Consider the following 15,058-nt stretch of genomic DNA (forward strand, 5'->3'; position numbering starts at 1 on the left):
ATGCCCATGCCCGTCGCCTGCCGCGGCGGCGGCGGCGCCGCTGCGAGCCGAAGAAGCGACCAGCACAAAGATCATCATCATCAGAAGCGTCGGAACCACCGCCTTCCTCCTCCTTCCTGCTTCCATTTCCTCTCTCGATCAGCCTCAGGCGCGTTACGACGAGGGTATATGAACTTGGTCGCTACTACTGTCTCGCGAGTCGCGAACGAAAACACGAAGAACTCTGCTGATGGATTGGGTTTGTCGTCGGCCAGGCCATTCGATTTTATATAGGCGTCGTGTACGTAGTGCAGCAGGGCTGCCGTACGTGCGGTGAGTTGCGGGGAACTTATGATCGAGCTCACCGAGGAAGGTGCAGCCGCAGTTCGCAGAGCTCCGAGAGAAATCACCGCCCGGGCGCAGGGGCGAAGCTACATGGAGCTTCCCTGGTGCATATGCACCATAGTAAAAAATATTTTTTCTAGTAGTTAACTGAATTTTACCATATAAATTATACTAGCTTTCTTGATTGCAATGGAGAGTGCAGCAGGGTTAAAATTATCTTGGCTTCGTCACTGCCCGGGCGGATCTATGCTGCAGTCTGATGCATGCATGGGAGATGAGCTTTCTTTCTTGTCTTTCGGCAAAGAAGAAGAAAACTGAGCAGCCAGCAGTGTGTTGACTGCCGAGCAATCTTTAGTCCGCGACGACGGCGCGGCAACAGACAGTTCCTTGTTTCAAAGATTTAGATTAGATAGGAAACTGCTAGTTTGTTGAACTACTAGTATGTTGTCTGAATGGTAATAATTTAATAAATATACTCCCACCGTAATAAATTATTAGTTATGTTATTTTTTTAGATATATTCACTCCGTTCTGCTGGTCTATAGCTGGCTTGTTTTGGCTTCTTTTAGCTTTTTTTTCCCTCTCACAGAAATACTATTCAATCAGCCTCAACCAGTCGAAACCAGTCAGCTTACTGAGCAGCAGAATGGAGTGATTGATTTTGTTATGCGCCTAGACATGATATATTTCTAGATGTATAGCTAGAAAAACTAACATGGCTTATAATTTATGATGGAGGGAGTACCAGTGTTTTAGGCTGATCTAGCTAGCTAGGGTCGGAATTGGGAGTTTGCACTGCGTTGGAAGCAAAGAGTTACAGGAAGTGGAATTACGTCCCAAATTTTTCGTGCGCGCGTGCGGTCAGGAGAATCTTGGACTGCGGATGATTGTGCTCTAATGTCAAAAGGAGGAATATAATACGTCTCCTGCCCGGCAGGAAAGGAAGGTGGCACACCTTATCTCTACACTAAGCTCCCAGAGCCCGATCGATCGTTGATTTTCTCGGTTATTTCACGGCATTTCGGTAGTAATTCACAGTGAACTTCCTCGAGTTTGACCAGATTCCTCAAGTGTTTTTTATGACATCAAACGCTTGAGGAATATTCAGTATATAGATGAACCATTTCCGGATATTCATATTCAGGTATATTACGCCTGCAGGAAGGAGAAAGAGAAACGTACTCCGCTCCGTCTGCCAACGTTGTCGTGGGCTTCTTGCTCGTCCGGCCAATATTAAGTTGAAGCCCAGCATCACCAGAATTTCGGTCCGCGCGGCAACTGGTAGACCTTCCTCGTCCTCTTCTAAGGCCCGGCCCAATTGACCGAGCAAACTTAGAAAGGAGAAGGCCGGGGAAAAAAAAAGAAGAGCAGCTCGCCGTGGCCTTCTTCTTAAGATAAGGCCCAGACCATCCTGCCGAGCGGATGGAACCATGCAGGCGCTTTTCTGGAAGGAAAAAGTCTTTTTTTTCCTCCCTCAACTTTGAGCCGAATTTGTTTTTCTCTCTGAACCATAAAACCGTCCGTTTAGCTTCCTCAGACTCACAAAACCGTTCAAATAACCTCCTGAGCGGTTTGAGGGTGAGGTGGCAGCGGTTTTTCTATTTTTCTTTTATTTTTTATTTTGACTAAATCTTTGAAAAATCACAGTAGATCACCAAAAAATCATAAAAGGGAAAATATAATTTTGTTGAACTCCACGTAAGAAGATCTACGCATTGAATATATTATATAATATACTTTAGTACAAATTTTTTCTGTAGTTTTAGATATATGTTTTCTGTAATTAATTTATAGTTATAGTTTCCATCGTCAAATTACGATGAAATTTTATGGTGGGCTAATCATTATATGATGGAGACTATAACTATAAATTAATTACAGAAAAGCATATATCTAAAACTACAGAAAAAAATTTGTATTAAAGTATATCATATAATATGTTCAATGCGTAGATCTACTTACGTGGAGTCCAATAAAATTAGATTTTTCTTTTTATGATTTTTTGTGATTTATTGTGATTTTTCAAAAAATTAGTCAAAATAAAAAATAAAAAAATAGAAAAACCGCTGCCACCTCACTCTAAAACCGCTCAGAGAGGTCATGTGAACGGTTTTGTGAGTCTGAAGAAGCTGAACGGACGATTTTGTAGTATAGAGAGAAAAAATAGATTCCGCTCCAAGTCGAGGGAGGCGAAAAAATTCAACGCCGCCGTCGCCCGTCGCCGATCGGGAGGTGGCATCATTCCCTGAGCTGGCGCCGGCCGGCAGGCACAAAGCATATTCTTTCCGACTTCCGAGGCTGCCCGGCTAACTCTGCCTGGCTGGCAGCATGGCCACTGATCTGATTGGCAATTGCACACTTGAACTCGACCCATGGCCTGTTTGGAGATGCACGCTACGGCCACCGCGGCCTCCCTGCAACTGTAAACATGGTGCATGGTGGCGGCGCGTTCGCAGCCACACCCACACGCGTGCTGTTAACTGGGCCCGACGCTCACAAAGATCTTCTCAGGACATGGAGATGCATTATTCAATTTGATTGGACGAGCGAGCCGGGCAAATACCTTCAGCTACGGTGACAATGACGCCGCCCCACCACTTGCAGCAGCAGGGCCAGCGACGTCGTCTGGCTACTGCATGCCGATTGCCGAGGGCCAAGGCAAACCTGTTAGGCTGACAGCGCGTCAACGCGTCCTAATCCGAGTCACGTCATTGGTGGTGTAGCGAGATCGAGGAGCAGCAGCCTGGTTGATTAGGTAAGTTTGCTTAGGGGGTGTTTGGATCTAGTTTCATCTTCGATTTATAATATCGCTAAAAACAGTTACTTTTAAATAGAAAATATTACATATTATGCTAGTTGGATTCATTACAAATAAACTAACATTACTTTATATTGTCAATCTTTATATTTGTTTACCATCCACCTTCAAAGTTTAAGAGCATCTCCAAGAGATGAGCTAAAATGAGTTGGTTAGGTAAAAGTAGCACAAATAGGATCAAAACTGCATCCAACGGACTCTCTTTTTCCATCCCTTAGCTTTCTCGCTCGCAAAAGCCTCCCCTTCGCTCGGCTTTTCCCCCGACCCGGCGCGACTCGCCATCGTCTGGTCCTACCCTCCCTCGCTGCTGCGGCGCTGCTCCTCTTCCTCCCTTCCTCCTCGCCCTGCCCCGCAGCCTGGTGGCCGCGCCCGCCGCCGGCTCGCCCACCATGGAGGCTGCAGCCCGGCGGCCACGCCTCGCGGCGACTCTTCCATGGCCCCGCCAGTGTTGCCTCGCACCGCGGCCCGATGGCCACGCCCCGTGCCATCTCATCCATGGCGAAGGCAGCGCCCGGCGGCCGCCACTGCGCCGACAACCGCGGCCGGCATCGCTCGCCCCGAGGCCCGGTCGGCAGGCTTGTCCACGGCGCCTACTCGTCCAAGGCGGATGCCGTGCCGGGCTTCGGTTGATTTGCGGCGGCGGCGGGGGCGGCGAGCAGGGTGGGGAAGGCGAGGTGAGCAGGTGGGGAAGGTGAGCGACGGCGAGCAGGCGGAGGCCAGTGCGGTGAGCTGGAGTCCGCGGGCTGTGCAAGAGCTGGCGGCTCGGGTCACCAATGGTGGCCGGCTCCGGCGAGCAGAGGAGGATTCGAGGAAGAAGCTGATTTCAATATAGATAGGCCAGAATTTAGCTAGTCCGTTGGTTTACTCAACTAAATAGTTAGCTTTTTATTGTTTAGCTAGTGTTTTGCCTAGTCATTTAGCTATGATTTTTTGCTCATCTCTTGGAGATGCTCTGAAACCTTTTACTTGAAGAAAACTCAAAAGTATAAGTACTAATAAGTGCTATTTCTGATGGCGCATGTACCATCAATCCATGATGCTTCATGTGTAACTAAACAAACTACTAATTTCTGCCCACCTCATTAGGCCAGTCTCCCTTTCAATTGCTAGCTGGCACTACTGCCATGAGCCTACTACGAGCTCCCATCCACCGTGTAACGCGAAGATGGGATGCGATCGAGCACATCCAGGTCCAGCAGCTTTTGCTTGGCGCCTAACTTTCTTTTGCTCACAGTGTGCGCACCGTCCACTTGTCAGTAGGAAAACGGTGTACATGCAGCTTTTCGATGATTGCCCGAACGGATAAGGTGAACGGATTCGTGAGTTACTGAGTTCTCGGCTTTCGGAACCGTTCCTTCGATCAGTGGCGCAAACTCAACTTTTTTTTTATTAAACAACAAACTAAATTATTTGTCAATTTTTTCGCAACCGTAATTGAGCATGTTTTTTATTAAAAAGAAAACAGTTACAGACACAATTTTGAAACGACAAGCAAAAATTGACCGACACAAGAGCACAAAGGACTAAAAACAGAGAAACACTGAAGAAACACATACACAAATGAAAAAACACAACAAAAATACACACACGGTTATGATTTGTCAATTGGGAAGTTATTTTTTTTATGGCAGGGAAGTTATGATTTTATTTGGCCGGTTCTTTTCCTCCTCACGGACTCGAGGATCTCGATGTTCCCAGGGGCATAGTGTAGAGTATGTGGAATGCTCCATGGCTCCTTAGGCCAAGGCAAATTTCCTTATTTTAGCATTTTATTCTAAATTTTATAAAGGCTGGTGCAAAACCTTGTTCTTAAGAAGTTGCTCCAACGAGCTTGGGGTGCCTTTTATTTCGGCGCAATTTAAGAGGCAAGTTACGCTAAGCTATTCGGCATGGCAAATTTATACAAAATAATATTGATATTTAGATTAAATATACAATATATGTTTACACTAATTTTTATTTGAATATATAAATATTAGTAAGTTTTAATACAAATTTGATTAAATTTAAAATTATTTAACTTTACGGAAAGTGATAGTTGTATTTTTTTTAAAGAACAGGGAGTACTTAGGCGTAGCAGACACTGGTACCTGCCACTCCCGTTTGCAGCCAGAGTGCCAGACTCGCTGTGCCTAACTGCGTGTGAGATGCAGCAATTGTTGTGCCATATAACTGGTTTGGAGCAGTTACATCAAGTGCATGGAACGTGGCAGTGATTAAATAATTTTCGGCAAGCATACCCACTGTTCATCATTTTTGGGCAGTCATCAGCTTTCTCCAATTCGCAAACACAAAGTCAATGGATAGCAGCAATTCTCGAATACCAGCACTCCAGCAGCATCCATAGTGTTGCAGAACAAGGGGTCCTAAGGGTCTTAAGACCGACCTTATACATACCAGGTCCGGTCCTAGAGGGGCTCTAACAGAAAAAGGTAAAGACCACTCTAAACTAAAAACCGGGTCACAAGAAATAAAAAATCGATTGCTGTGCCACAGCTCTGTGCAGACGGACAGATAGGAAGAGAGATAGAGGGAGAATAGAGACACTGAAATTACTTTTTTATTCTGTGAATGGGACTCACCATTAAAGACAGCTCGGTCTTATACATTCACTCTGTTCGGCAGCTCCAGCAGCCTCCAGTCCAACAGTATTTTCCTCTTACACCGTTCCAGCACCAGCTTCCAGCCACTAGCCGGTCAACATTATTTTTTTCTCACACCACTCCAGCCACCAGCTCCAACTCCAGTCCAACGAACAGAGTTATTAGGACCCTGACCAAAGTGCACCAAGGGACCCACCTTAGAGGCGCTCGCGACCATATACATTCGTGATGCCCACATCAACTGGGGACCCACTTGCAGCCAGAGAACATCGGAGAATAAGCATAGTACTGATCAAATATACTTGCACCCTCCTCATGGACACCAAGCGCCTTTAAATACCCATCACTCCTCTCCCCCTCACACACACTCCTCGACAGAACAACGTAACTCAAAAGGGAGAGGAAGCGGTCAGTGGTCGCCTCGCCGCCACGCACCCACCCTCCTCCCCGGGCGCCTCGCCGCCACTCTGCCATGCTTCCCAGGCCGAGCCAGAGAAGCATCTTCCACCTCGGGGAGGAGGGTGGCTACGACGACCACCACCACCGCGGAGCCGGCGACGAGCATGCCAAGAGCGTCGTCGATGCTGCTACTCGCCACGACAGAGGGCGCCGAGAACACGGGCGGCAACGGCGGAAGCGCGACGCCGCCGCCGCGGCCGGCGGCGTCGGGCTGCAGATGCTGGTCCGTCAGCACAACCGGCACCACATCACGCCGGCGCCGCCGCCGCACTCGCACATCGTCCTGAAGCAGCAGGTGGTCCTGCTGCCGGCGGCGGCGCGCCACCGCCGCGGGCCGTGCGGCAGCTTCTTGAGGGCCTGCTCCCGCTGCCGGAGGGAGCTCAGCCCCAACAAGGACGTGTACATGTACAGGTGTGATAGATTCTCAAACACACCTTTCTCATGTCGTGTAGTTGTTGTGTGCAAGCATGTCTAATTGTTGCACGCGTGTGTTGATTGGTGCGCAGAGGCGACCAGGGATTCTGCAGCGAGGAGTGCCGGTGGCAGCAGATGTTGCTAGACGAGGCGAGGGAACACGAGGCCATCGTCAAGAAGGAGCGCATGCGGCGAGGCTTGCCACGGCCGGCGGCGGCGGCGGCGATCCGCGGCGCGCCGAGGAGACTAGTCGCGGTAGCCTACTAGCTAGGTAGGCTAGGCTAGCATCCAGGGCCGATGCACAAGCATATAGAGAGATGGCCACTGCTCTTTGCATACATACCGGCCGGTGATGATATGATATCCTTGCTTTCAGAAGTGAGCGAGAGACGGGGGGAAATGAGTTTCGAGGTGCAAATTTAATTGAAGTTTCGTGGAGGGTACAGGGGAGAACCGCGAATATTGTAAACTGTTGATGAAGCCGAACGAACGGCCATGTCTGCTGTTTGTGTAAACTGAAGTGTAAACTGATAGGACTCTAGGATCGACACAGTGCATAAATCGAGTGGGATTTCTTTCTTTTTCTCTACATCAAGTGCAAAAGACTCTAGATCTATTGCATAAGTGATATATGAGGGAACTCAGTGAGAGAGTAGAGAGAGAGACCATCACCACCAGCGTTGGAGCTCGATCCGGCGGCCATCTCCGGTTCGCTGATGACGATCTGCTCTAAGGCAGCGACGAGCGGCGCAGTGGAGTCGTGAGTGTGACGTCGAAGTCGAGGATGATGGCGACGATGCTGATGGACCAACGTCGATGGAGACGGTGGTGAAGCTTCCCGCTGCTCCAGCGCACTCTCTAGATCGGCTAGGGTTTAGAATGTGGGAGGGAGTACTGGCGGCGCGGCGAACTTGGGTCACCGTGCCCCGGCCCCTTCACCCCTCTTTATTTAGCGCTGTGCAGCGGGGGCCCACCAACCATTAAGGTTGGGCGCCCCCGATCAGGGCGCAAATCAAGGTCCTAATAGACCGTTGGGTCTATTAGGAAAGAGATCAATCCAATATTCTCCCCCTTGATCTCACTTTGTTCTTTTAACTTTATACTTTAACTAAATTTTTTTCTTTAGTTGTTCCATCACAGATTAATGAATAGAGCATGCTTTATCGTCACGGTTCAAGACCGATGGACTCAACAGCTACCATACACATCACTGTTTTGAAACAAATTCTTTATCTCTTGGGCCCTTTTTGTTTTCCAGAAATCACAGGCTTTCCCTTAAACCCATGCCGGCTATGTGTTCCATGAACACATTGGGTGGTAAGCCTTTAGTGAGCGGATCCGCAAGCATTTTCTTTGTACTTATATGCTCGAGTGTAATAGAGTGATTCTGGATTTTCTCCTTCACAACATAAAACTTTATGTCAATGTGTTTGGCAGCACCACTTGACTTATTGTTGTGAGCATAAAACACTGCTGGTTCATTGTCGCAGTACATTCTGAGTGGTCTTTGTATGCTGTCTACCACTCTTAAACCGGGTATAAATTTCTTTAACCATTCAACCTGCCCCGAGGCCTCATAACATGCCACAAATTCAGCGTACATCGTTGATGATGCAGTGACGCTTTGTTTGGAACTTTTCCACGATATAGCTCCCCCTGCGAGTGTGAACACATAACCGGACGTGGACTTTCGGTCATCGATGTCCCCCGCAAAATCCGCATCTGAGTACCCTTCTATCTCTAGGGAATCGGATTTTCTGTATGTTAGCATGAGGCCTTTTGTGCCTTGCACATAACGTAATGCTTTCTTTACCATAATCCAGTGTGCCTGTCCTGGATTACTTTGATATCTGCCAAGTATCCCGTTAACAAAAGCTAAGTCAGGGCGTGTACAAACTTGAGCATACTGTATGCTTCCTACAGCTGAAGCATATGGAACCGCTTTCATTTGATCGATCTCATACTGGTTCCTGGGACATTGAAATTTCCCAAATCTATCGCCCTTGGCTATTGGAGCAGGTGAAGGCTTGCACATATGCATACTGTATTTCTTTAGAACTTTTTCTAAGTATGCCTTTTGTGACAGTCCCAATACCCCCTTTGTTCTATCTCGGTGAATTTCAATTCCCAAAACAAATGAAGCTTCACCAAGATCTTTCATATCAAAGTTTGAGGACAAGAACTTCTTTGTCTCCAGTAGCAGACCAACATCACTACTAGCAAGTAGAATGTCATCCACATATAGGATCAGGAAAATAAATTTTCCACTTCTAAACTTTGCATAAATGCAATTGTCCTCCTCATTTTCTTTAAACCCAAATTTTCTTATGGTTTCATCAAACTTTAAATACCACTGTCTAGAGGCTTGCTTTAATCCATAAATGGATTTCTTTAAGCGACACCCCATATGTTCTTTTCCTTTCACGACAAAACATTTTGGTTGTGCCATGTAAACATTTTCATACAAATCCCCGTTAAGGAATGCCGTCTTTACATCCATCTGATGTAACTCTAAATCATAATGTGCCACCAATGCCATTATAATTCTGAAGGAATCTTTACACGAAACCGGAGAAAAGGTTTCGTTATAGTTTATCCCTTCTCTTTGCGTAAAGCCTTTTGCCACGAGTCGTGCTTTGAATCTTTCTACATTCCCTTTGGAGTCATGTTTTATCTTGTAAACCCATTTACAACCTACTGTTTTGGCTCCTTTAGGAATTTCCTCTAAGTCCCAAACACCATTGGAACTCATTGATTTCATCTCATCCTTCATAGCTTCCAGCCATTTAGATGAGTGAATACTTCTCATGGCTTCTTCATATGAAGTGGGATCTCCCTCTATATGAACCTCTTCTGTATTATAAACTTCATAATCGCTAGAAATAGCCGACCTTTTTTCTCTTTGTGACCTTCTAAGGACCACTGCTTGTGGCACATTTTGTGCCTCAACTTCTAGCACATTTTCCATAGGGGGCTGTAGCTCCTCCTCCTCATGTCCAATCGCGGGTTCGGGCGGTTCCTGGATGACAGGTTCCAAACCTTCGCTCACTGTTGGTATGGTTGGAGTTGCGACAGGTGTTGACACCGTAATAACTGGAATAGTTGGCGCAGTAACAACCGAAGAAGGTACTGGTGTCACTATTTCAGGAACTTTTGGTGCAGCATCAACAGGTAGTGAGAAAAATGGCTCTTGAATCATAGGAGTAGGCACATACACCCGCTTCTCCTCAAGGTCAATTTCTCTAGGTACCATGCTCCCCCTGATCATTTCACTTTCTAGAAAGACAGCATGTCTCGTTTCTACAAACTTTGTATGTCTGTCTGGGCAGTAGAAACGAAAACCTTTCGACTTTTCAGGGTAGCCTATAAAATGGCAGCTTACAGTTTTGGGATCCAGTTTTTCAATATTTGGATTAAACACTTTAGCCTCAGCTGGGCTCCCCCAGACCCGTAGGTGAGTCAGTGAGGGTTCTCTTCCTGTCCATAGCTCATACGGTGTTTTGGGCACCGATTTGCTTGGCACTCTGTTGAGAATATGGATGGCGGTTTTTAACGCATCCATCCACAGACTCAATGGCAATGTGGAATAACTCATCATACTGCGCACCATATCCATTAGTGTACGGTTGCGCCTTTCAGCTACTCCATTTTGCTGAGGCTCCCCCGGTGTAGAGTATTGGGCAACTATACCATTTTCCTGTAAAAACCTCGCAAAAGGTCCAGGAACTTGTCCATAAGGGGTATGTCGACCGTAGTACTCCCCTCCACGGTCTGATCTTACTATTTTAATTCTTTTGTCAAGCTGATTTTCAACCTCAGCTTTGAATATTTTAAATTTATCCAATGCTTCAGATCTTTCTTTGATTGGATAAATGTAACCATAGCGGGAGTAATCGTCTGTGAATGTTATGAACGAATCATATCCATCCACACTTTTCACAGGAAACGGTCCACATATATCAGTGTGAATTATTTCTAACATTCCTGCACTTCGTTTGGCACCCTTTTTAATTTGCTTTACAAAATTTCCTTTAATGCATTCAACGCATTGTTCAAAATCAGAGAACTCTAGCTGTGGAAGAATTTCACTTTTCACTAATCTTTCAATTCTCCCCCTCGAAATATGGCCTAAACGACAGTGCCATAATTTCGATGAAGTATCTTGAGTTCTCTTTCTTTTCTTTGTTTCTTTCTCTGACAAGGATTCATTCACATTCACATTACATACAGAATGCACTTTATCACGCATAGATAATAAATAAAGATCATTGTAAAGGACAGCATCACCAATACAATTATTATCAAACCATAGTTCACATTTGCCATTCGCAAAATGACAACCAAAACCATCTGTGTCTAAGCGTGATACACTGATCAAGTTTCTTTGAAGCGAAGGAACAAATAAAACATCTTTTAATACAAGCATGAAACCATTAACTAGCTCGATGGAGACATCGCCAACAGCTTCAACATCTGCTTGTACTCCGTTCGCGACTTTAATGTGTCTTTCGCTTCTTTGCGTAGTCCTTGTCGAACGGAATCCCTGTAAAGAATTTGCAACATGCACAGTTGCACCAGAATCAATCCACCAAGTAGATTTAGAAAACTTTAAATACAGGGATTCATTAACAAATGAAATTACATTCTCACCATTCTTTGCCATTATCATCTTCAAATAAGCGGGACAATCTGTTTTACGATGCCCCTTGTCAAAGCAGTGAAAACACTCATCTTGTGCTGGAGTGCGTTGTTGCTGATACTTCTGTGGCATAGGTGCTTTGTCTTTGGACTTTGGGGAAGAAGCAGCATGGAAAGGCCTTTTCTTGTTATTACGCACAAAATTGACAGACCCACCATTCTGTTTCTTGAGTCTATCTTCCTCTTGTGCACACATGGCAATTGCCTTTTCCATGTTCCACTTCTCTGGCTGTGAGTTATAGTTTACAACGAATGTTGCAAACTCTTTTGGCAGAGAAGCGAATACCAAGTGCACCATAAACTCTTCTTTAAGATCCAAGTCCATTGGTTTGAGCTTGGAGTTCAAAGCGCACATCCCCATGATATGATCTCTTATTGTACCGGCATTGCCATAATACCTCTTTGTGATCAACTGCTCTATGATCTGTGTAGCATAAGTCTTTGAAGAACCAGTAAACTGATTCTTTATCTTTACAAGGTACTCAGCAGCTGAATCACACTCTCCAATTGAACCCAAAATGTTAGGATCAATTGTGTTCTTTATAACTGCCACACATTTCTTGTTGGCGTTATTCCACTTTGTCTTTTCGAGATCATAAGCCATCTTTAAGGGAGCATAGTCCCTTTGCTTTTTCTGCCACTCAGCATCAGTGTCAGATTCCCCTCTCACTGGAGCCGGTGGCTCAGTGGGCTTTGGAGTGGTGATCATCTCATCCACCTCTCCACAGACGAAAGCAAGATCAACCTTCTTGATCCATTCGCCATAGTTGTCTCCTTTTAGAGTCGGAATGTGACTGATGAATCCCATCAAGTTCATCCCCGCTGAAAATTTCAAAAAATAGTGAGAACATAATAACAACAATTGCATGTAAAATTCTAACGTTGGTCAAAATAGAACATACAACTGTTTATGCAATTAAATCTATATCACCGTTGGGCAGAAATAGAAATAAATGCACAAAAACTATGAAATTGCAGTATTGTAATTAACAACGTTGGTCAGAAAATTAACAATACTATAATCCTCAAAAATAACCTTTTAATCATGCTCTTAAACTTTAATTGTCTCGTTGGTTCGAATTAAAGTAAAGAACAACTGTAATGACTTTTGTAGCGGAAACATGTAGAAAATTTCTATTTTCAGAAGCAATACTGTGAACTTTTAGCTCTAAACAATATACACGTTGGTGCAAAATTGAATAGAGATCAAACTATAAACAAATTCATTCAAAAAACTATTGAAATTGCTTCTGGAAAAATAGAAAAAACAATAAAACGAAAAACACTGTTCAGCAGCCCAGGAGCAAAACCGGCCCGCGGCCTGCTCGGCCACCCTTCCTTGGGCCCGAGGCCCGACAGCCAACGGCCAGGCCGCCGAAACGGCCCGCCGCGGCGTCCCCTCCCCCGCCCGCCTGGGCCGCTTGCCGGCCCAGAAGGCGAGACGTTCTCGCGGCCGTTGATTTGGATCGGACGGACGTCCGCGGTTTTCGCCTAAACAAAAAAGCGTCACCGTCGCCGCACCCCAAACCCTAGCGTCATTCTCTCCTCCCCCTTCTCTCTCCACACTACGCAGCGGCAGCCACGGAGCGGAGGCGACGGCCATGGCGGCCGCGGAGGAGAGGGCGAAGCGGCGCCGTCGCGGCTTGCTCGCCGGTGTGCGCGCTCGCCGGTGGGTGAGCGCGCCGCCGTCGAGCTCGCCATGGATGGCGCCTTGCTTTCGAGCCCACGCGCGTGCGCCCCGGCGTCCCGGCGGCGAGCGGCGGAGCGTCCTGTCCCGCGCCCCGACGAAGCGGGCTGTGCGGGTCTGTCCCGCACGATGGCGGCCGGCTGTGGGACGGTGCAGATCAGTACCCACCGCCCTTTGCTCTAGGGTTAGGGTTTGCTGTTCGATTTGATTCGAAATCGATCTTTTTCTTTTGATTTGCTTTCGATTCGTACTCGAATCTTTCTATCCCGACCTCGATCTACACGTGTGTAGGCGATTGATACCATTGATAGGACTCTAGGATCGACACAGTGCATAAATCGAGTGGGATTTCTTTCCTTTTCTCTACATCAAGTGCAAAAGACTCTAGATCTATTGCATAAGTGATATATGAGGGAACTCAGTGAGAGAGTAGAGAGAGAGAGACAATCACCACCAGCGTTGGAGCTCGATCCGGCGGCCATCTCCGGTTCGCTGATGACAATCTGCTCTAAGGCAGCGACGAGCGGCGTAGTGGAGTCGTGAGTGTGACGTCGAAGTCGAGGATGATGGCGACGACGCTGATGGACCAACGTCGATGGAGACGGTGGTGAAGCTTCCCGCTGCTCCAGCGCACTCTCTAGATCGGCTAGGGTTTAGAATGTGGGAGGGAGTACTGGCGGTGCGGCGAACTTGGGTCACCGTGCCCCGGCCCCTTCACCCCTCTTTATTTAGCGCTGTGCAGCGGGGGCCCACCAACCATTAAGGTTGGGCGCCCCCGATCAGGGCGCAAATCAAGGTCCTAATAGACCGTTGGGTCTATTAGAAAAGAGATCAATCCAACATAAACTAGAGGGGTTTAGGGAGAGAATGAAAGATACTCGTATGCAGAAAATCCCATGAACACGAGGTCAAAGCAAGTGACTGTTTCTCAGTGCCAGTTGCAAGCCTGTGCAATCAAATGGAAAGAAGTGACTGTTTTTCAGTGCCAGCTTGCGAATTGAGATCCAATTTCTGAAATTTCTCGCATCCATCCATGTTCAATCAAATGGAAAGAAGCGAGGAATTTATGAAAACATGCATGTATCTGCAATCCCTGTTCAGACTTCTGACTGAACTCTTGGTTCCTGTTGGATCTACTTTTCTAAACGAACTCGTGGAACAATTCCGGACACAAGTATACACTGATGAATCGCAGTGCGTCGGGATTTGATGCCGAAAGGAAGTGGGGGATACGAAAGCATGATGCCCTGGAATCTCGCAGCTTGACGGGGGATACAAACGGCATCAAAATGGAATCTTCGATATATGGGGTTGGAAAAGGGTTGCCAATTTCAAAGCAGCTGGAAGGACACAACAGCTCTATGAAACAGGAACCAAGGCACTAGCTAGCGATGGTCTTGGAGACTTGGATCAGCTTGGTTGATCATCATATATCACCGTACTATTGCATTTGGCCGGGTTTGTGTTGGCATATCACAGATTCGAGCCCTAAATTCAGTTTGGGTGATTAACATTTTCTTAGATTTATTTAGTGAATTAATGATGCTATTCTTTCAATGTGACTATCCTTTGGGAATGACTTCGTTCATCTCATGACAACCAGGTCCCTTGAATATCCTTAGACCAGTCGGAGTTTCATGCGAGTTTCATGGGCATTAAATTTTGTTTACATGGCAGGATATTTATGAGGAGAGAAAAATAAGAGTTTCATAGGATGTGAGAGGAGTTTCATCCCCACAAAACTTATCTGTCTCGGTTACCTAGTTTTTGCTCTAGATAACCATACGATGAAACTATGCATTGAGACTGAGCTTATTGGAGTAGAGTGTGATAATGTGATATATTCATAGCGTGAATTTGGGAGTGTTTAGAAATAAATAGGAGTATATCTCTATCACTTTTTTTCTGCATTATTCCGAAGGACCCACCAAACCTAGCAAAATAACGTTTATCCTAGGACCCCCTTTTCCTGCACTCTTGCCTGGCCCAATAGCTAATACCTGATTAGTACTTGCTTTGTAGGCTTCGCAAATATGCCGAATGCCATGCGTTGAC

General features: G+C 46.3%; 1 protein-coding gene across 1 annotated transcript; it reads left to right on the forward strand.

The window, feature by feature from the left end:
* Positions 1–6,095: 6,095 nt before the first annotated feature.
* LOC120660743 lies at positions 6,096–7,133 on the forward strand. Its single transcript, XM_039939375.1, has 2 exons — positions 6,096–6,615; positions 6,711–7,133. The coding sequence occupies exons 1-2, from the start codon at positions 6,218–6,220 to the stop codon at positions 6,883–6,885; spliced, it is 573 nt and encodes a 190-aa protein (XP_039795309.1). The 5' UTR covers positions 6,096–6,217; the 3' UTR covers positions 6,886–7,133.
* The last annotated feature ends 7,925 nt before the right edge of the window (positions 7,134–15,058 follow it).

This window comes from Panicum virgatum, chromosome 2N (genome assembly GCF_016808335.1).
Source record: "Panicum virgatum strain AP13 chromosome 2N, P.virgatum_v5, whole genome shotgun sequence".
Taxonomy (NCBI): domain Eukaryota; kingdom Viridiplantae; phylum Streptophyta; class Magnoliopsida; order Poales; family Poaceae; genus Panicum; species Panicum virgatum.

Excerpts from the sequence above, each read along its gene's own strand:
- LOC120660743 (XM_039939375.1), top strand. The coding sequence starts at position 6,218 with ATGCTTCCCAGGCCGAGCCAGAGAAGCATCTTCCACCTCGGGGAGGAG. Across the intron at positions 6,616-6,710 it reads AAGGACGTGTACATGTACAG|AGGCGACCAGGGATTCTGCA; the intron begins GTGTGATAGATT and ends ATTGGTGCGCAG.